Here is a 20070-nt window from a genome sequence, read left to right on the forward strand (position 1 = left end):
ACGTAGGGCCTAGTCACAGTTTCTGTCCTCTGGGAGCTGACACATGAGCAGGAATGAGAACACAGGTTTGGGAACTTCAGGGCCTGGGTTTGAACCCTGAGTCGCGTTAGCTGTGGGATCTTGGGCAGGCACCTTTGTCTGGCTCAGCCTGGGCGGCTCCCTTGGAAAGAGGAGTTAAACCTGTACTTCACAGGGTCAGTGCGGGGATAAAGTGACACGGCGCTCCCAGAGCTCCCAGGGCATGGCAGGTGCTCAGTAAGTTGACTTCCTTCCCAGGCCCACAGATGACAGTCTTCAAAGGCTGGACTAGAAGGTCTGCAAGGTGAGTCAAGCTGCTTCCCGGTGATGCTGGCAGCCCAGGGGTAGAAGGGGTGACTCTGCTGGCATCTGGAGATGGGGCAAGGGGGTGCCAACTCCACCCAGGGGGAAGGGCGTGTGTGTAAATGAGATGTGGGCTAAGTGTGGCTGGAGAGAGAGGGAGATGTTGGCTTTCACTTGGTCTTGCCCTCCCCTCTCTGTTGTCATAAGCAGGGACCATCAGCACTCTGGGGGCGGAAGTGACTTGCCCAACGCTGGTAGCATTGGTGGCAGAGCCAGGCTGACGCCCAGCCCGAGGCCAACCGGACCTGGCACCTCCAGCTACCTGGGGTAGGGCCCTAGGGCTGTCAGGCTCTGGGCCGCCGTGGCCTGCCTGGAGCCAGCTGTGAACCCAATATTCTGGGGCACATGATACACAGGCTGGTCTTTCCTCCACCAACGCACTTTCTGTTTTTCTTCATTTACTTTTCCTTAAAAGGTCGAATGTGGAGCTCACCTCTCCTTTCTCAGGCCCTGGAGGGGCGGTGCCTTTTGCCCAGAAGCCTGTCTGGAGAGAGCCCTGTTAGCCAGCTGCTGGACTGCAGGCGCTCACACATGGGGAGGTCAGAGAGAGGCCGAGTGCAAGCACTTGGAGTTGCACAGACCTGGTCCACAGCTGGGCCGGCTCACTCTAGCTGTGTGACGTTGGGCAAGTCACTTTACTTCTCTGAGCCTCAGTTTTCTTACTCAAGTCAATCCAACCAGCATTTATTAAAGACCTGTTAGATGCCTGGTTACATGCTAGACATTTTTTTAAAGTATATTTTTATTGATTTTTTTTACAGAGAGGAAGGGAGAGGGATAGAGAGTTAAAAACATCGATGAGAGAGAAACATCGATCAGCTGCCTCCTGCACCCCCTCCCCCCCCACTGGAGATGTGCCCGCAACCAAGGTACATGCCCTTGACCGGAATCGAACCTGCGACCCTTTGGTCCACAGGCTGATGATCTATCCACTGAGCCACACCGGCTAGGGCAGTGCTAGACATTTTGGGCAGACTCAGCCACTAGCCTCTGGGAACCTGGAGACTGAGTGGGGACTCAAGTGGGGACCTGGATCTCCACCTTGAAGTGTCGGGGAGCTTGTGAAATGACCCGTGAAACACCACACACGGCTCCTGGTTTTAACAGAAACTCAGAAACGATGGTGAGCATTCGTGTTGTTCGCAGCCAGTGAGAGCCGGCACTGGGTTTCTTGCGAGTTACTGTCTCTTTGATGTCACTTGTTCGCAGGAAAGAGCAGGGTCTACTTCTTGGGGGTCCGTAGGGACGGTGTTGGATGTCCGTGGGCATCGTGATGTGAGTCAGAGCCCTGGTCAAGAGTGGAGTCCGCCACATTCCCCTGGGTGCCCTGACCTTAGCAAAGAGGAAGTGCAACCCAGGTGATGTCCTAGGGTCGTCCACCCTGGGCACGTGGGGGACACCCAAGGGGTGTTTGCTGAGCTCATGAGAAGGACCATGGCAGCCTGGAATGGGCCCTAGTGGGGGTGCAGTGGACACAGTGAGGGAGGGATAGCGGATGGGTATCCTGTGCAGGAGGCGGGGCCTTGTCCTGAGAAACTCCAGAAGATGACATGAGGGCAAGGGTAGACCCTTCCAGTGACTCTTTTGCCGAAGGAGGAATTCATACGAGAGTATGACGTGGGACAGTGACCCAGGCTTGGCGTGAGGCGGGGCATTTATGACATATCCACTCTGTGACAGGCACAGGGTAAGGCTCAGTAAGTCCGCTGGGGCAGGGAGCCTTTTCCCATGGTTCACTGATGTATCCCAACACCTGGGACGGTATTTGGCTCAAGGGAGTACTTGATCAATATGGGCTGAATAAATGAGGGAGTGTATTACTTAATGGGTTTTGGGAGTGTCATTGCGCCCAGTCTGCAGATGAGTAAGCTGAGGCTTAGAGAGATGAAATCATGTATTTGTTCAAGCTCTGACCCACCCATCTGCTAGGATTAAGAAGGAATTCTTGCTCTGGCCCACAGGTTGGGTGTAGGCCTTGCTACAATCCCTCCTTTGGAGAGTGACTGGTTGTGGGAAAATACAGCGACGGGGTCAGTGCTGTGAATCACAGGTGACGCTCTAGCCATTGGTTCCTGCTCCGATCACGGGCACCCTTTCAAGGGGCCAGGTTAGGAGGGGATTTGATGCTGCTAGCAGTAAAGGGGGCCCTTCTGGTTTTGGTCTGACATCATGGTATCCTCAGTCACAGCAGGGGGAGGGCCCTTGCTCAGCCCATGGCTGGCACGCAGCCATGCCCGCTCATGTCGGCTGTCCCTGCCCAGGTGTCTGTGCTAAGGTGGTGGCTAGGGGGCCCGGGTGAATCCCGGTTCACAGGTCATGTTCCTGCCAGACCAGAATGCCCAGTGAGACTTACCGTGTTTACATTCGGCTGCTGCTGGAGCCCAGGGCTGGGTCCCCGACACAGGGGCTGCTTGGCGAGGCTCTGTTGGGGGCAGTGCACCTAGAACTCTCCCTGGGGCCCACGGGGCCCAATGAGTACTTTGCAGGGAGCCTTTTCCCATTGTTCTCTTCCTGATGTGCCTGCCCACTGGGGCCCTGACCCTCTGGCTCGCCATGAGTGGTGTCCTTGTGGTCCCATCTGCTCACCCGAGCATTTCCCGGACACCACTGGAGCCCAGCTGGCTGGTGGCTGGCTGGTGGCTGGCTGGTGGCTGAAGATTGAAAACCCCAATCCTCTTGGGGTTTAGTCCTGCAGCCTCAGAGTCTGGGTTCACATCCCAGCTCTCCCTCTGTGGACGCTGTGACCTTGAGCCACTTCCTTAACCTCTGCTGTTGAGTTTCCCAATCTGTAAAATGGGGATGACGGATAGCGCCTCTCTCACAGGGTTGTTGCAAAGATTAAAATAATAAGATTAAAGGGCCTAGAATAGCTTCATGCACTTAAAGGCAATTAGTAAGTTGAGGTTGACTTTGGCACTCACTCCCTGGTGGCCTTAGGCAACCCTAGGAGCTGCTGCCTTTCTGTGTGCCTAGTGCCTGGGCTCTGGCTTCCATCCCCAGTGCTGTTTGTCCCGGTGAAGGAGTTCCTGGGCCAGGTGTCTGGGGAGAGGGGAGCAGGGCAGCGTGCAGGCCCCGGACGCCCCCAGAAGTCCCTGTCTACCTTCTCCTTGTCTCTGTCCTGCTCACGTGTTCTCACTGCTGCCGTGCATGTCCCAGGCCTTGCAGAGAGGAGCTATTCATGCTGTGTCCATTGTTTCCAGGACTATTTTAAAAATATATTTTTATTGATTTCAGAGAGGAAGGGAGAGGGGGAGAGAGAGAGAAACATCAACGATGAGAGAATCCTTGATTGGCTGCCTCCTGCATGCCTGGAGCCTGCAACCTGGGCATGTGCCCAGATCGGGAATTGAACCGTGACCTCCTGGTTCATAGGTTGATGTTCAGCCATTGAGCTACACAGGCTGGGCTGTTTCCAGGACTATTACCTGATGGATAGCCCTGCCCCCCATCTAGGTTCAGGGCCCCTCCCAGGAGTGCTTGCAGCTCCCCACCCCCCCATCTCCTCCACAGGAGCACTGCCTGCTGTTTATTGTTGCTCCCTGCTCCCTGCTCAGTTCTCCTTCCCCTGCTGAACTATGAGGTCTGAGGGGTAGGGGCCGATGGTGAGTGTGGAGGGTTGAGCCATAAGCTAGGCTCAGCTCGGGGACAGAGAGGGACCTGGCCTCAGAGCTCACAGAATTAAAAAGCGGCCGCTTGGTGCCGGGAATGGCGCTGGGTGCTGGGGACAGGAGAGGCATAGCACGTGGTCCCTGCCTTAAAAGGCCCAGTTTGCCCTCTTCCCCACCCCCTCTCTTTCTCCTTCCCTCCCTTCTCCCACCTTCAGTATTCCATATGCTGGGCCGGGTGGTGGAGAGGCACAGAGAGGTGGGTCGGAGGTCCACAAACATCAGTGACTGTGGTATAATGCAGTCTTTTTAGAGACCCGTAGCCTGGTATTTCCCTGCTGTGGAAACCAGTGGTCATGACTTTGTCTTTGTGTCCCTGTGACTAATAACGTAACACTACCCAGCGCTAAGGAGCCAGTATCTGCGCTAGATCTCAGAGGACTTGACCAGATGCCCTTGGAGTAAGGGTTCTGCACCTCGCACTGTTGACACTCGAGCCGGGTCATTCTCTGTGGTGGGGCCGTCCTGTGCCCCGTAGGGTGTTTGGCAGCATCCTTGGCCTCTACCCCCCGGATGCCACTAGCATTCCCTGCCTTTCCAGTCGTGACAGCCAACATGTCTCCCAACATTGCCAAATGTCCCCGGGGTGCGGGGGACCAGATCGGCCCGGCCGAGAGCCACTGCCGTAGATGGACCAGCAAGACTCTCTGCCCAGGTCAAGATGGGATGGGAATTTTGAAGTCGAATGCTGCCTCAGGCCAAAACAAGCGAAACAGGGAGACAGAGCCCACACCATTGTCCCTGGGTGCGTACATGACCTTGTTTGGCATGAAATGCAAACGGCCATCGGGAGGTGGGCGGGCCCTTGCAGGCTGGGCAGTGTGCGCCTTGGCCCAGGCCACACAGAGGCAGGCTCCTGGCAGAATTAACTGGACTGTCACCAGGTTTTTGTGTCCTTTGTTTTGTGTGGTTACAATGCAGATGAACACGTGGAGTCCAGAGGACCAGCACCGGTCCTGGGAGAGTTGTCAACGTTCGGCTGTCCGTCTAAATGTCAGAGGAGCCCTGGCGCGTGCTCCCTCCCCTCGTAGTGCGTATCTGGTTTGTAACGAAGTTGAGTTTGTGTAATTGTTTAGCATCTGCCTCCCTGTGGGACTGTGGAATCCAGGAGGGCAGAAACCAACGCTGTCTTTCTGATCAGCAAATCCCCAGACCTTGCATACCGAAGCGCTCAATAAATATGTGTGGACTGGTTAAGGGGTGGGGTTGGGTGGCAGGAGGATCCAGAGAGATGAAGACTAGCTTTTCTGCCCTCCCCGTGGATGCTGTGAGCTTAAAGGGCCCCAGAATGAGGGAGAAGAGCCTGGAGACCTCAGTGTTAACATAGATGGTACGTGTCTGGGAGAAGTGAGCCCTGGTACTTGCGTCCTGGTTTGCACCCTAATGTGGAAGGAGATGGTGCCCTATCTTCTGACCAAGCCCTGGCCACAGGCCAGACCTTGCATGAGCCTGGCACAGGCTGAGTCTTGGCAGGGAGCGCAGGTGTCCAGCACTGAGCACTGGGTACCTGGTAGCTGTGCTGGCGGCCGCAAACAGGGAAGAGAACTGAGTCCCGCCCACCTGGGCCTGCACTGTCTCTGCAGGTCCCTCAGATGCTCCTGATGTTGAGTGACAGCCCTGGGCATATGCGTGCGCACGCGTGTGCGTGTGTGTGTGTGTGAGTGTGTGTGTGTGGTCATTGTAACCTTGCTGCTTGGAGGGGATTTATCCCTGAATTTAGCTAAACATATTGGAACGCCAGCAAGGAAATAGACGCATGTGGTTTTTGCCACTCTCCTGGGCTGGTTGTCCAGCCAGCGTGCTTTCCATAAAGGGGGACATCAGCAGCCAGCTCCGAGGTCCCCTCGGCTTGACTAAACGGATTCAGGGGCTTGGACTGTCTCCCTGGCACCACGCACTGAGCTTTGGTCGTCACTACGTTTCGCACCAGTTAAAGGAACTCGCTTTTTCTTTCTGGGTCCTCCCCTCCCCTGGAATCTTGACTTGAAAAGGGGTGGGAGGCGGTGGAGGCTTTGGGGAACTTACACAGCTGCGTGTTAGCCTCGGCCAGGTTAAGCTGGTGCTGCCCCAGAGCACATCGCTGGGTCCCCTGCCCTCGGAGGGACTGCTACATGGTCAGATGCTGCAGGAGAGGCTGCGTTCTCCAGGCTTAATCCCCTTGGAGGCCAGGGGTGGGCAGGGCTCTAGGATCACTCAGTGCCACCTGGGGCAGCGCCCTCCTTGTGGGCCAGGGCAGCTGTTCCGTTAGAACAGTGGTTCTCAACCTTCCTAATGCCGCGACCCTTTAATACAGTTCCTCATGTTGTGGTGACCCCCAACCATAAAATTATTTTCGTTGCTACTTCCTAACTGTAATTTAGCTACTGTTATGAATCGTCATGTAAATATCTGATATGCAGGATGTATTTTCATTGTTACAAATTGAACATAATTAAAGCATAGTGATTAATCACAAAAACAATATGTAATTATATATGTGTTTTCTGATGGTCTCAGGTGACCCCTGTGAAAGGGTTGTTCGACCCTCAAATGGTCGCGACCCACAAGTTGAGAACCGCTGCGTTAGAAGGAGGTGGCTGCTCATTCACTCATTCATTCAGCGAACATTTATCGAGCCCCTGCTGTGTTCTAGGCTCTCAGTGAGGCACTTTTTGTGACTCATCTCATCTAACCTGTATAACAACCCTATGAGGTGGGGATTCTTATAACTCTTGTACTGAGGGGGAGCCAGGGATCAGAACAGCGAAGTAATATCTTAGTGTCACAGGAAGTGGGGAGCTGGGACCCAACCTGGTTTGATCACTGGGCTCACTTTCCTAAAAACCATCCTCAGGGTGAGATGGTGGCAAAAAAGGGTACCCAGCACCCCCTTCCGCCCCCCCCCCCCCGGCAGGACCGGAGATTGCTGCAGAGCAGGAGCCACCCTGAGTGCAGTGGGCCCCCCATTTCCCACTGAACAAGTGGCCGCATTTCTGCAGTGGGATGTAGGCAGGGGTGGGCTCCCAGCTCACGGCACCCAGCACGGGTTCAGTGCTGAGAACAGAAGGAAGATGAGGGAGTTCAGGAATTCTTTCTAGTACCCGCGAGTGGGCAGCATCTAAGCCAGGGGTCCTCAAACTACGGCCCGAGGGCCACATGCAAATACAAATATTGTATTTGTTCCCGTTTTGTTTTTTTACTTCAAAATAAGATATGTGCAGTGTGCATAGGAATTTGTTCATAGTTTTTTTAAAAAACTATAGTCCGGCCCTCCAATGGTCTGAGGGACAGTGAACTGGCCCCCTGTTTAAAAAGTTTGAGGACCCTTGATCTAAGCTATCTGGTTCCGGGGTTGGCAAGCACCAGTGAGCTTCTTGTTAAAGTTGATTATGAAGGAGGACCCGTGTTTGGGACTGGTTCCCGTGGGGGTCCTGGTCCTGGGTGTGAGTTCCCCCCAGGACAGGATTCAGGACCCATCCATTTCAGGGGTGCAGCCACTTCTCCACTCTCTGCCCCCAGCACCTACAGCCCAGGCTCCTCCTGTCCCACAGCCCCAGGCGGTGTCTTCTCAGAGGCTGTGATGTTAATAGCCAGGGGGAGTGGCCTGGATTCACTGGGGGAGGGAGAGGAACCCCTGCAGGGGAAAGAGGGGGACAGACATCCATCTAATCAGGGATCTGCCTGTGATGAACTTGACTTTGGGTCATCTCTCTCCCTCTCTGAGCCTCAGTTTCCTCCTCTGTAATGGGGTTGACCCTGCCCTCTTGTTGACCCCCACCTGCTTGGGGGCTGGTGGGAAGACACCCATTTCTGTGCCTCCCTCCAGGTTTGGAGGACAGAGAGCAGCTGGATTCACACACCCTGTTTTTCGGGGAGGGGTTTGACTATGAGAGCTAGCTGCTTGGAGAGTTCAGCCAGAGCTGTTCTGTGCCTCGTGGCTGAGGCCTCTGGTCCCCTGGGGCTCCATGCTGGCCTTGCCTTTCCCGAGACCTCAGATGCTGCCTGGCCTGCTTGCAGGGCCGTGGTCGGGCGGGCCGAGTTATCTTTAGCTCTGAGTTTTGCAAAGGCTGTTGCTTGCTGCCCAGAGCTGTCTTCTGGGACAAAGGGGTCCCCTCCTTGAGAGAGGCAGAGGGTGGGTCTGAAGAAAGTGATCCAGGTCAGACTGGACCCAGCGGGCTGTCTATGGAAGGAGGCCTGCTCCTCTCCCTGGCCCACCAGCTAGGGCCTGAGCACCCAGCCTGGACCCTGTGCTTCCTCCCTGGGCAGCTGGGTGTGTGGCAGGTCCCTCACCTGTCTGGCGGAGGGTGGCAGCCGTTGGAGCTCTGGGGTCCTGCTCCCTCTCCCAGCCACGTGCTTCTGACTCAGCAGAGCAAGAATGAGGTCTTTTTTGGGAGCCAGTTTTTTATGGTCCAAGTCCTTCCCCCCGCCCTGCCCCTCCCTCCCCTCTCCTTCTGATCACACCCTGCCTTTGGCTCAGACCTCTTCCCATACTGGTTTTGGGGCACTGCCCCTTGCACAGCTTGGCAGTGAGTCTGTTTACTAAGCTCTCCTGGGCGGAGCCGTCCTGGCCACAGGCTGATTTCAGGCAGGAGGAGGCCCAGTCCCAGACTAAGATGCCGAACAGGCCTGGGCTGCCCTATCCCCTCCTCTGAGGGTGGTGGCAGGACTGACCCAGACCAAGGGGTTCCTTCATCCACTTAGCAGGTGTGTGCTGAGGCCTAGTGTTTGCCAGGCCCTGATCCAGGGCTGTGGATAGAGCAATGGACAGAAATAATGGTGTCCTGGCCTCCGTCGAGTCCATATTCTCATAGGAGGAGGCTGTTATAAACAACTAAAGTGTACAGGTGCCCAGAAGTATTAAATACAATGAAGACAGGGGAGCTGGGTCAGGGGAAGGGGCACGATGGGAAGGAGTGTGTGCTGTTTTAAAGAGGGTGCTGGGGAAGCCTCTGACAGGGTGACCTTTAATCAGAACCCAGAGGAGGCGAGGGGAGGGAGCATCCAGTCAGAGGGAGCAGCACGTGCAAGGGCCCTGAGGCCGGAGCCTGTGTGGGGTGTTTGAGGAACTGCACGGTGGTTCTTGTGACTGGGGTAGAATAAGCTATGGGGGGAGAGGTAGGATCTGAGTCAGGAAGGTAGTGGGGGGTGGGGGTGCACCATGTAGGGCCTTGTAGGCCAAGGTGAGGGCTCTGGCTTCCACCCTGAATGAGGTGGGGAAGCATTTGAGGGTTTGAGCAGAGGAGTAACTTGGCTGCTGTGTTGAAAACAAAGTGGGAGCTAGAGACCAATCAAGGGGTAATTTTAATGGTCCCAATAGGAGCTGATGCCGGTTTGGACCAGGTGGTGGCGGGGCAGGGGGAGAGGAGTGGTGAGAAGTGGTCAGATTCGGGACATATTTGGAAGGGAGAGCCAACAGGTCTGCTGAGGGTAGGATGGAGGTGTGAGAGGAAGAGGGAGGCAAGGATGAGCCTGAGGCTCTTAGTCTGGGTGCCTGGCACGCTGGAGCTGCCATCAGGTGAGCTGGGAGGACGAAGGAACAGGGGTGATGGTCAGGAGTTTGGATGGGTGGTAAGTTCAAGATGCACAGTCGACCACGGGCAGACATGCTGAGCAGGCTTGTTTCCAGGCAGAAGTTTGGAGTCGAAGGGAAACTCAGTTGAGTCATCATCGCGGAGACAGTCTTAAAAACCATGGAGGAGGGGAGGTCGCCCAGGGAGGCACAGGCGGAGAGGGGGCGGGCTTGGGAGCAGCCAGCGAGCCAGGCAGCGGCCAGCATTTGGATGTCCTGAGGATGCGGTGGAGGAGAGGGAGCAGAGCCGGGGCTGGGCAGGAAGGAGAGCGGAGGGAGCGTATGGAGAAGGGTGCAGCCAAGTGGTGGGGAGGCTGAGGGGGGCTGAGCCATGTCCACTGCATTGGGCATCATGAGGGTTGTTGGTGGCTCCGTTGCTGGTGGCTCCGGTGCAGCGGCTGGCAGAGCGGTGGGGAGAGCACCCAACCCGCCAGGTGCCCTTGCTGGAAACCCAGCTCCCTCGAGCCTCCCTGCCTTTGTCTGGGCCATTTCTGCAGCCTGGAGTGTCCGTCCTGCCCCAGCACCTGCTCCATCGAATTGCATGGAGTCAGACTCACCTTCGTGTCCTGGTGCCGCCTCACTGAGCCGCAGCTGGGAAAGGAGGGGTGGAACCCACCTCTCGGTTTGTTTCTCGTGTGGAAATGCTCTGCTGCTCGGATGAGTGTCCTATGGCCACATGGCACTGGATTGCCTGAGAGGTGGCTCCTGACGGGGAAACTGAGGCTCAAAAGGTGAAGGGGTAGCGCAAAGGCCATGCTGTCCCCTTCTGGCCTCCAAGTGTGTGTGTGCGGTGGGGCCCTATCACCTGGGACCCTCTGGGCATGAGGTCAGGATAGTTCAGCCATATTAGGAGACTTTTCACCTGGCCCTTCAGCCTGGCACCGCCTGTCTGGGCTGGTTAGCTGGGGACAAAGGGGTTAATGTGCCTGGGACTGTGAGGAGGAGAAAGGGCTGGGGACCAGTCTGGTGGCAGCCCCCCGGGCCCCCCACCGCAGGGTCTTGAAGCTTCTGGCTGGTTCTGGTTTCCCAGGCAACAGCCCTTAGAGATGCCCTCTGCAGGGGTGTGGGGTGGGGTGTGGGTGGGCTCTTCTGCCCAGAGGCCTCCTCCTGGGGCTGCCCCCTCCTGTCCTGCCCGGGGATCACTGACCAGGGGCTCGCCTAGCCAAGAAAGTCAATGGAGGAAGGAGGGTGGGGTTCGGGGCTCCTTCCCTGGTGGGAACAGAGCCTCCATTGTCTGAGGCTTCAGCTATTGACCAAGCCTCACCCCTGCCCACAGCCCAGAGGGAGGGTGCTCCTCTCAGAGCCTTCCTCCCCCTTCTCAGCTGAGGGAAGCCCGTTGAGTGGCCTGGCGCCCAGAGGGTGAGGGCAGGAGCTGGCCCTCTTGTCCCTCTGGCATTCGGAGGCCCCTGCCATGGGGAGGGCCTGGAAGATGCTCACCCCTTACCCATGTACTCACCCAGCACTTTTGTCCAAGGGGCCCGCCTGGCAGTCCCCGCTCACAGCCCAGTGACACCCCTCTCAGTGGCTGCATGGCCTTGAGAACATCCTTCAGTTTCTCAGCTTCCTTTCCCTCATCTGCGATGGGAATTAAGTTAGACAAAAACAGAAATGTTCAGCAAGAGGCCTGGTGCATGGCAGTGCTCAGACGTCAGCCATGACGATCATTTTGTGATCTCGGGGGTGATGAGGGTAAGGAAGGGCAGGGCACGTATTCTGGCCACGGTTGACTTGGACTCAGTTGAGCAGTCTGCAGAATGGGACAACGCCGAGTGTCCTCAAGGAAGGCAGGAACTCTGGGAAGGGAACTAACATTTATTAAGATGCTACCAGCTTTATTAGACATCATTTCATTTACATTTGCCTCTGATCAATGGGGACAGGACACACAGAGGGTGGAAAACTTCCCGAGGGCCCTAGCTGGTTTTTCTCAGTGGATAGAGCGTTGGCCTGTGGACTGAAGAGTCCTGGGTTCAATTCCGGTCAAGGGCACATGCACAGGTTGCAAGCTCCATCCCCAGTAGGGGGTGTGTAGAAGGTGGCCAAGCAGTGATTCTCTCTCATCATTGATTGTGAAAAGCCATGGCCAGCGGGTTCAAAGGCTTGGAGAAAGAGCTGATGCGCAAATTGACACACAAGACAAGAAAAATTAATTTTGAAATGATGGGGGGAAGCCAGGGAAAAGCTTAACTGTAGTAGTTAAGTTCCACTGAGTCTCCTTTCCCAGCTGCTTTTATTTACTAGAATACTCAAGTGCCTTTTAAGAATGCAAACAGACACATCAATGGTAATGTGTAGTAAACAGTAAGATTATCAGGTTAGGGGGCAGTTTGCTTTAGGTCATTGAGTCAGCCCTAGGTAATAAAATGCAAATTCACCCTGTGAATATCAAAGGAGTCCAAACTCAGCCTTCTGGGGCACTTCTCGCATTTATATTAATTACTGTTGATCTTGGTTTCCAGCAATTGATGTTTCTATCTCTCCCTCTTCCTTCCTCCATGAAATCAATAAAACAAAAACAAGAACTTTCTGAAGTCTTGCCCTGGAGAGCTGCAGATTGTCTGAAGTTGGGTCCTTGGACCCAGCCTGAACCCTTCCCACCTCTCTTCCTGGGCGCCGAGTTCTGCTCATGCTCCTCTTGCCCTAGCTCCTCTGGTGTTTTCTTGGATCGGGCGCCTCATCTCTCTAGATCCCCGGGAGCCACCTGCCCCCGACTTTGTGGTTGATGGCCACCTGTGCTGAGCCTGCGAGGGCAGAGCGTGGGTGTCCTGCCCCCCTGCAGACACTAGTTGTGGATCCCACTTCCCACTGTCCAGCTGGCACCCTGCCTCTTCCTCTGGGAGGGAGGGTGGGGGTGGGGGGGGGGGGTGGGGGGGTAGGGGGGTGGCGGTGGCTGGAGTTCTCACCTGGACCTGGGCTCCTCTTTCCATTGAGCAGGAAGTCCCACACCTGCAGCTGCCCAGGCCCAGGGACGCCCCAGCCTCAGGGACTCCACAGAGTAGGTCCCAAGCAGGGCGAGGTTCCCAGGCTCTTGGGTTCTTGGCCTCTGGCCTCAGTTCAGTGCAGCTCAGCAGCTGTTGTCTCGCATGTGGGCCAGGGCTCCAGACACCGAGATGAAAAAAGAGGTCACAGTCTAGTGAGGGAGGCAGTTATAATAGGGCTGTATGTGTCCCAGGGTCACCTGAGCTCTTTGATAATAGCCTCTCCCTGGCCGCATCCCTGAGCTACTGAATCTTAGGCCTGGGTCACATCTATTTTTTTAAAAAGCTCCACCACCAGGCTTGAGAGCCACTGCCTGAGATGGATCTGGGGAGGACTCACAGAGGAAGAACTGGGTCTGGGTTTTGAAGGTTGAGTAGGAGTTTGCTTGCTGATTGTGAAAGAGAATTCTCCCTGGAGGGAGCAAATAGCCTGAGCAAAAGGCCCAGAGATGTGAGACAAGTTGGCATGGTCGCAGGCCTGACAGCTCTTCATGAGGCTGGAGCAGAGTTCCCTGTAAGGTCGGGGTCAGGGGGTGGGAGCTGTTGAGGCCAGCGGGGGGGGGGGGGGGGTGGTGTCAATGGGGAGGGGTGTGTGTCATCTATGGCCTTGCTTAGGGCCTTGACTTTATTCTGAAAAGCGATGAGGAAGAGGCAGAGGGTGGTCCCGGTAGTGAGCGTGATGGGCTGAGATACACCCTGCAGCTCGAGCTGGGGCTTCCGCCCTGGCTCCCAGCGTCTCACCCTGTCTGACTGTGGCCCTTCTGCGTCGTGTAGCAGGAAAGGGCATCTTTTGGGGGTCTGCCTGCCCGGCCAGTATGGCAGCCATCTTTAAAGAGATGACCCCCCCCCCAAGAGAAGAACTCTCCCCTATCACCCAAGCATGACGTTGTTACCGTCGTAAAGATAACGGTGGCCAGTGTGCACGGAGGGCTTACTCTGTGGAATACCTTGCACACCCGCACAGCCCTCTTCCCATCCCCGTGGGAACTCTGCTTGCCAGGGACCAGTGAGAAAGGTGTTCACTGTCCTGCCGGCAAGTGCAGACTGGGATCTGAACTCAGAGCTCCAATAAATCTCATCCTTGTAACCACTGTGGCCTTGTCGCTGCCACCCATGACCTGGCTCCTTGCGTGTAGCAGCCCCTGGGATGGTCTGAGCAGGTGCGGTCTCCACTTTAAAGAGACAAAGCCCCAGGCCATGAGGGGCCTCGGGGAGGTCAAGGTCACTGATGGGAGGGGAGGTCAAGGTCACTGATGGGGGGGAGGTCAAGGTCACTGATGGGATGAGGCAGAGCCCAGCCTGCAGGTGGCTCCGGCTGCCCCAGGCCCCAGTCCCAGATCCCCACAGCTTGAAGCCCTGGGGTCTTGGGGTCCCTCTGTGAGCCCACCTCGGGTCCCTTACCCTCTTGGGGTATGGAGCCCAGACACAGAGTCCCATTTGCTGCCCCCCATTTTGGTGGTGACAGCTTTAAGGACAGGCATCTTGGCTCTGACCGAGTCTGCCCGGGGCTTTGCGATTGACCTCCGGTGTGCTGCTGGGAGTCCCGTGGGACAGCTGGCCCCATTTACAGATGAGAACGCTGAGGCTCAGCTCGCCTGCCCGCGGAGCTGAGACTCCAGCCTGGGCCCCTGACTCCCAAGGCAGATCTGCGGCCATCACCACCCATGACTGACAGCACAGACCAGTGGGTACCAAGGCTTTACACGTTTTTACTTCTAACTTCCTCGATCACCCTTTGCGGTGGCTACTTTGTAATCTCCATTCTGTGGGTGAGTAAACTGAAGCCCAGAGATGGGGGTTAAGTAACGCATCCAAGGTGTCGGCTGCTGAGTGGTGGGACCCTTGCAGGTGGTAGCAGGTAGCCTGGACTCTCTCCTAACTGTTGCACCCTGAGGGTCTCTAGTGGTGACAATGGGCTGCTGTGAGCCATCCCTACTCCCTTGCCCACATCCTGTGAACTAAGGATACCTGTGTGCATACAATGGTGGCCATAGGCCTATGGGCATGCATGTGTCCTTGCTCAAGGCCTCACTGCCCGAGATTAGTTTATAGTCCCGTCCCCCGTCCCCCCGCCCCCCCCCCCCCCCCCTCGCCCCAGATTCCAGCCCCAAAGTCCCGGGAGGTTTTATGGTTAAAGGAGTGACACCAGGTTTGGGGGGGGCCATGCCTTCCCACTGATTCCTAGTGTTGTCACCTTGGGGCAACGCCTTGCTCTTTCTAGCTTTGGTTTCCTTTTCTGTAAATGGAACAATGCAAATAAAGCTCCGGCTTAATGGATGTTGCTGTCTCTCTTCCTTTCCGGGGAAAGCCCTGGGCTTGGAGTGGAGGGCGGGAATCAGCCCTGCAGGGTGAGGAGAGAGGGGAGGACAGCAGACTCTCTGGCCTGGAGGGATGATCCTGGGTTTCTGCATCATCAGAAAATTGCATTGAAGGAGCAGTTTGCACACAGGCCTGTGCTAGGCGCCTCCCTCCTTCCTCCTGTAAAATGGGTATACGACTCCCTGGTCCTTCCTGAGCGGTTCTGAATGAGCCCACCGGGAGGAGGCAGCTGCAGGAGGATGCTGTGCAGCTGCTGTTTGCTCTTGCAGCGTGCAAAGGGGCACGCAGCCATTTTAGTTCGTTTTCCCAAATCCTGTGCTGGGAACAACATTTTAGTCCCGAGAGTTTTCAGTCACACACTTAGTGGAGAGCAATTTGCATTCAATCAGAATTGACCCAGCAGGTCCATTTCAAGGCATGTGTCCTGGCTCATGCACCCCCTCACTCAAGGCGTTGTGTAGGGAGGATGTTAGTTGCTGCATTGTTTATAACACCGAAGGCCTGGAAACAACTCCGTGTCCGTTGGTAGGGATTATGGTACATTGGTCAACAGCGGTACATTAAAAACAATATTATGCAGCCATTTAAAAAAGTGAGCCATATCTGTGTACTGTTCTGGAACAATCCCCGAGATTCTTAAGCAAAAAATGTGGTTGCGGCCCAGCGGGTCCGGTGTGCTTCCTCCTGTACAAAACAAGGCAGCTAGCCAGGCATGCCGGCTGGTTCACCTGTGGGATAGTTCTGGAGGCTTTGTAGGGAATCATTACAGTGGTCACTTCTGGGGGATTAGGGTGACTGGGGTTGGGGGAGACTCACTTTTCATTGTACACCCTGAGTCTTGTTTGGATTCTGAGAGCACTGTGGTTACTTAAGGAGCTCAGACTCTGGGGCCCATGGCCCGGGTTCCAACCCTGGCTCTGCCACTTACCAGCTGTGTGATCTTGGGCAACTTACTCAACTACTCTGGGCCTCATGTTCTCCTTTATAATGTGGATTCCTATCTGTCACCGTTATTTGTAAAGTGCTTAAGGTCTGAGATAGAGTAGGCGCTTCGTGAATGTTTGCTGTTATTAATTCACTGCCGTTTACGTGCATTCTGTTCTTAGTCAGGAAGCCAGTTAATAGCAGCACAGGCTTTAGGGGTGGGAAGGAAAACAGACACGCAGCCAGTTTATGGCGGGGGCTGAGTAGACGGAAGGGCTGGTGCTGTCCCTCGGGGATGCCTCTCTCCTCCACAGGGAAGCCTAGAAGGACAGCCCCTCGTTCCCAATCAGGAGTGCCGGTAGGGAGCGGGAGAACTCTCCCTCACTGCTCGGCAGGGACATCTGGCAGGTTTGCTCCAGGGCCCAGGGAGCCACCAGAGGCACTGGCTTCTGGGTGGCGTGAGCCCCCACTGTGAGGCCAGCAGAAACCCTGCCTCCCGCTCCGAGCATGTGGGATTCTGCCCCTGTCTTGCACCATCGGCCTCTCTGCACCCCTTTCCTTTCCTTATACCCACGTGCCATGGCTGGGTGGCCCCTTGCCGGCTGGCCAGCCCCATTGGGCAGGACAGGGAGCGACAGAGAGCGAATGGCCTTCAGCGGGGCTCTCGGCAGGGGCTGGTGAGAGCGGCTGGGCTCGGGGAGCCTGTGGTTATAGGACAGCCAGGAGGCGGAAGTGTCCGGCCACCCCCCTGAGAGTTCAGGTGTGATAAACTCCTGGAACAGGGGGGCTGAGCACGATCCTGGTTTCGGGGGCTGGAGCTTCATCCGTAAGTCAAAGGGGGCAGGTGTAGTGTAGCCGGACCCACCAGGCTCCTGAGGGTCCCTGGCATTGGTCAAAGTGAAGGCCAGTGGCGGCAGGGGCTTTCTGGGAAGACCGGGTTATGGTCCTGCAGCTGCTGGTTTTTCCGGGTTAATGATTTACGATGGTGGGGGCTGGGCCCTCCTGAGCTGTCCTGGGCTCCCGGGCTGCTGGGGAAGGAGTGTGAGAGCTGGCGGCTGCAGCGCACAGGTCCTGAGCCGGTGACCCCTCTCTGTTGCGGAAGCTTTGGCCTTGAGCGTCATCTAATTAGACTTCTGGCCTTCTTTTCACAGGCGAGCGGCTGGGACGGTGCCGGTCTGAGCTGGACTTTGTCTGATGGCTTCCTCCAGTCCTCCTCCACAGGCTGCTACAGGTACCGTACCCTGGGAGAGGGCCACCAGCTGGGGAGCAGGCTGACCCCAGGGGGTGCGAATCTGGCTTCACTGGCAGTTAGCTGTGTGCCCTGGGACAGGTGACTTCACCACTCTGCCTCGGTTTCCTTGTTGCAACAGAGTGGGCTCCTGACAAGGGTCGATTCTTACCCTGTGTCCCTAAGGTCCCCTGGAGAGATGGGCAGAGCCCGTCTGGGATTGAAGTGTGCCAGGGGACGAAGCTTATGAATCGAGGGCGGGGCCCGAGGGCAGAGGGGACGGGCTGGGCCGTCTCTCTCCATCTATGAAGGTGCCAGTGGTAGAGCTTTCAGACTTGCTCCAAAAACAACAACAAAAAAACCCCACCTCCCAACAAAAAAATACTTATGTTAATACAATTATTTGTTGTTCACCTGAAATTCAATTCGACAGCCTGTGTTTTATCTGGCAAGCCAGGCAGTGGGGCCTCAGACACCGCAGGTGGAATTCAGGCCCCGCCTGGGAGGAGCTGGACCCAGGCTGGTTCACCCACTAGGCCCGGCGTCCTGTCCTCTTGCTCCTACTAGGGGAGGCAGACAGTGGAGTGGTAACGAGGAGGGCTCTTTCTCAGCCTGACCCTGCCACTGCCCCTTGGTGGCTGGGTGTCTCTATGGCTCCCTGTCATCACTCATTGACCTGGGGATAATGATGACACCCTCCCTTATGGCGAGGCTTAAATATAGGTAAGGCTCTGGCGTGTGGTCATCGATCGCTCAATGAATGGAAGCTGTTACCACTGTGGGGTGCTGGCAGGATGCTGCGTGCGCTGCGTGTGCCCTGCACGGCACTGTGTTCTCTGGAGGGTGGGGCTCAGCAGGTGGACCTGCGTTCTCCACAGCACGAGTGGCTTTCTGAGCCCGGCCTCCTGGCCTCGCTGGGGTTGGCTCTCCCGAGGACGGGGCGTGTCCAGGAGCATCAAAGGTGTATGTGGCCAGCTCTGGCCATGCCACCTGTCTAGATGGGCAGGAAGGGCTTCGTTCAGCTGTCAATTATCCAGGGATGGGCCTCCTGATTTTTCCTTCTGATAAAGAGCAAGGTCTGATTGCCTGGGACACAGGAGCCTGGGAACAGCACTGGGGACAAGGGCATCTCCTGATTCATGGCCGTGACTTTGGGTCCCAGGATGCTCCCACCCCAGCCCCTGCTGCCATGGTCATCTTGCCTCCTTTCTCTTACCTCCCAAGGGGCCCAGACACGGAGAGTGAGAACAAAATCATTTTATGATGAAATCTACTCAGTTCTATTCAAGAAACATTTGATGGGCATTTATTGTCCCAGGTCTGTCTGATGTTGCTGGTGACTGTCTTCTGGTTGAGCCAGTCTCTTGGCCATTTTCTGACTCTGAGAGCTTCCTGGATTCAAATAAAATCCAGATTCCCGAAGCACCTCTTGTCGTCTCACAGCTCTTCATTCTTGCTCACGTGTTCAGCTCCACTGGGCCCCTCGATGTTCTCTGCACCTGCTCTGGGCGCAGCCTGGAACACCTCTGCCCACCCGATCCCGTTGGACCTTTGCTCAGCCTTCAGTGCTCTGCGCGGGGCAGCCTTTGCCCGAGGCCCCGGCTGGCATGGGCCCCTCTCCTCTCTTTCAGCGCCAGCTCAGTCTCTGGGTTTTATGTTTCTGTCTTGTCTCCTACGCCTGCCTCACCCCGCAGTGAGCACCTTGGCACTGAGAGGTCCCATCTTCTGGGCTGGCGTGCACAGGTCATGGTCCGGGGGCTGCCGGAAACAGTTCACTGAAGGTGGGAATGACTGTGTGGATTGATGGCTAATTGAGGCCATTTGTACTCGCAAAAGGAGAAGGTGCAGAAATGGCCTGAGTCCCTGAACATGGTCTGGGCCTGGCCTGTGAGTGGGGAAGGCCTGCCCATCTCACCCAGGGGCAAGGACTGGGCTGTGACTCAGGGCAATAGTAGTAGTAATAATAATGATAGTAATGATGGTGATGATGATGATGCAATGACAGTGATAACGAATAGAATCATCATCATAAGAATGATGCTATTCAGTGAGCACGTACCTGGCTCCAGGTGCTTTATATGCGTTACTTCATTCATTTCATCCTCCCAACAACACGATAAGGTGGTTACGATTATTGTTCTCATTTTACAGAGCAGGGAACTGCAGCTGGGCGGGTAGACTAACTTGATGCTCACACAGCCAGTGTGTGGGAGAGCTGTAGTCTGACCCAGATGGACTGAGACTGTATTCACTGCAGTGATACCGGTCGGGTGCCGGGCATAAAGGGAATCCCTCCCCGCCATTGCCCACCCAGCAGACTCCAGTGGGCAGGCACCAAGGGCGCTGAAGCCCTCTTGGTCAGGATGGGCCTGCATCCCGGTGCCCAGAAGTGGTGGGCAGGGATTTTCCGTCATTTGTTTCCATATTTTTTAAACTTTTAAAACCACAACCCATAGATAAGACCACAGGAATATATGTGTGTGTGTGAATTCAACAAATACTTAGCATGTGCCTGCCATGTGCTTGGCACTGTGCCAGATGCTGGGGATTCAACAATGAGTGAAATAGGCAAGAATGCCTGCTCTCATAGAGGAGATGAACAGTAAGGTGAATGAAACTTGGAGCATGTCATGTAGTCACAGGGCCACAGAGAAGAATGTGGCCCCATGAGGGAGGGAGCCCCAGTGTTCCCGTGGGCAGCTCTGGTCAGGGAGGTATGTATAGTGAAGACCTGAAGGAGGTGAGAAGGAGAAGACACCTGGGGAAGAGCATCTGGACCCTGGGCTAGAGAACAAAGGTCCGAGGCAGCAGCACGTGTGGCTCACTCATGGTGCAGCAAGGAGGCCAGTGTGGCTGCAGTGGACTGAGCGTGGGAGAGCAGTGGAAGGTTACACACACACACACACACACACATGCCCACATATGCACCCACGCACACACACGCACAAAAGGCATGCATACACATGTATGAACACACACGAAATGGGATGCATACACACATGACCTGAAACTGAAACAGTTTGATAT

At 55.9% G+C, this 20070-nt stretch overlaps 1 protein-coding gene across 5 annotated transcripts in view; it reads left to right on the forward strand.

Annotated features, from left to right (window-relative positions):
* The window catches only part of ARHGEF10L (Rho guanine nucleotide exchange factor 10 like), a 147821-nt gene that overhangs the window by 33500 nt on the left and 94251 nt on the right, over positions 1 to 20070 (forward strand). For all 5 annotated transcript variants that reach the window (XM_070404203.1, XM_070404202.1, XM_070404204.1 and 2 more), the window contains exon 2: positions 16967 to 17046. In XM_070404203.1, the coding sequence (XP_070260304.1) occupies positions 17010 to 17046 (37 nt within the window). In that variant the 5' untranslated portion in view covers positions 16967 to 17009. The remainder of the gene's footprint in view (positions 1 to 16966; positions 17047 to 20070) is intronic.

The sequence above is a fragment of the Myotis yumanensis genome, unplaced genomic scaffold, assembly GCF_028538775.1.
Source record: "Myotis yumanensis isolate MYYU_CA2020_CCGP unplaced genomic scaffold, mMyoYum1.0.hap1 SCAF_2, whole genome shotgun sequence".
In the NCBI taxonomy this organism is placed as follows: Eukaryota; Metazoa; Chordata; class Mammalia; order Chiroptera; family Vespertilionidae; genus Myotis; species Myotis yumanensis.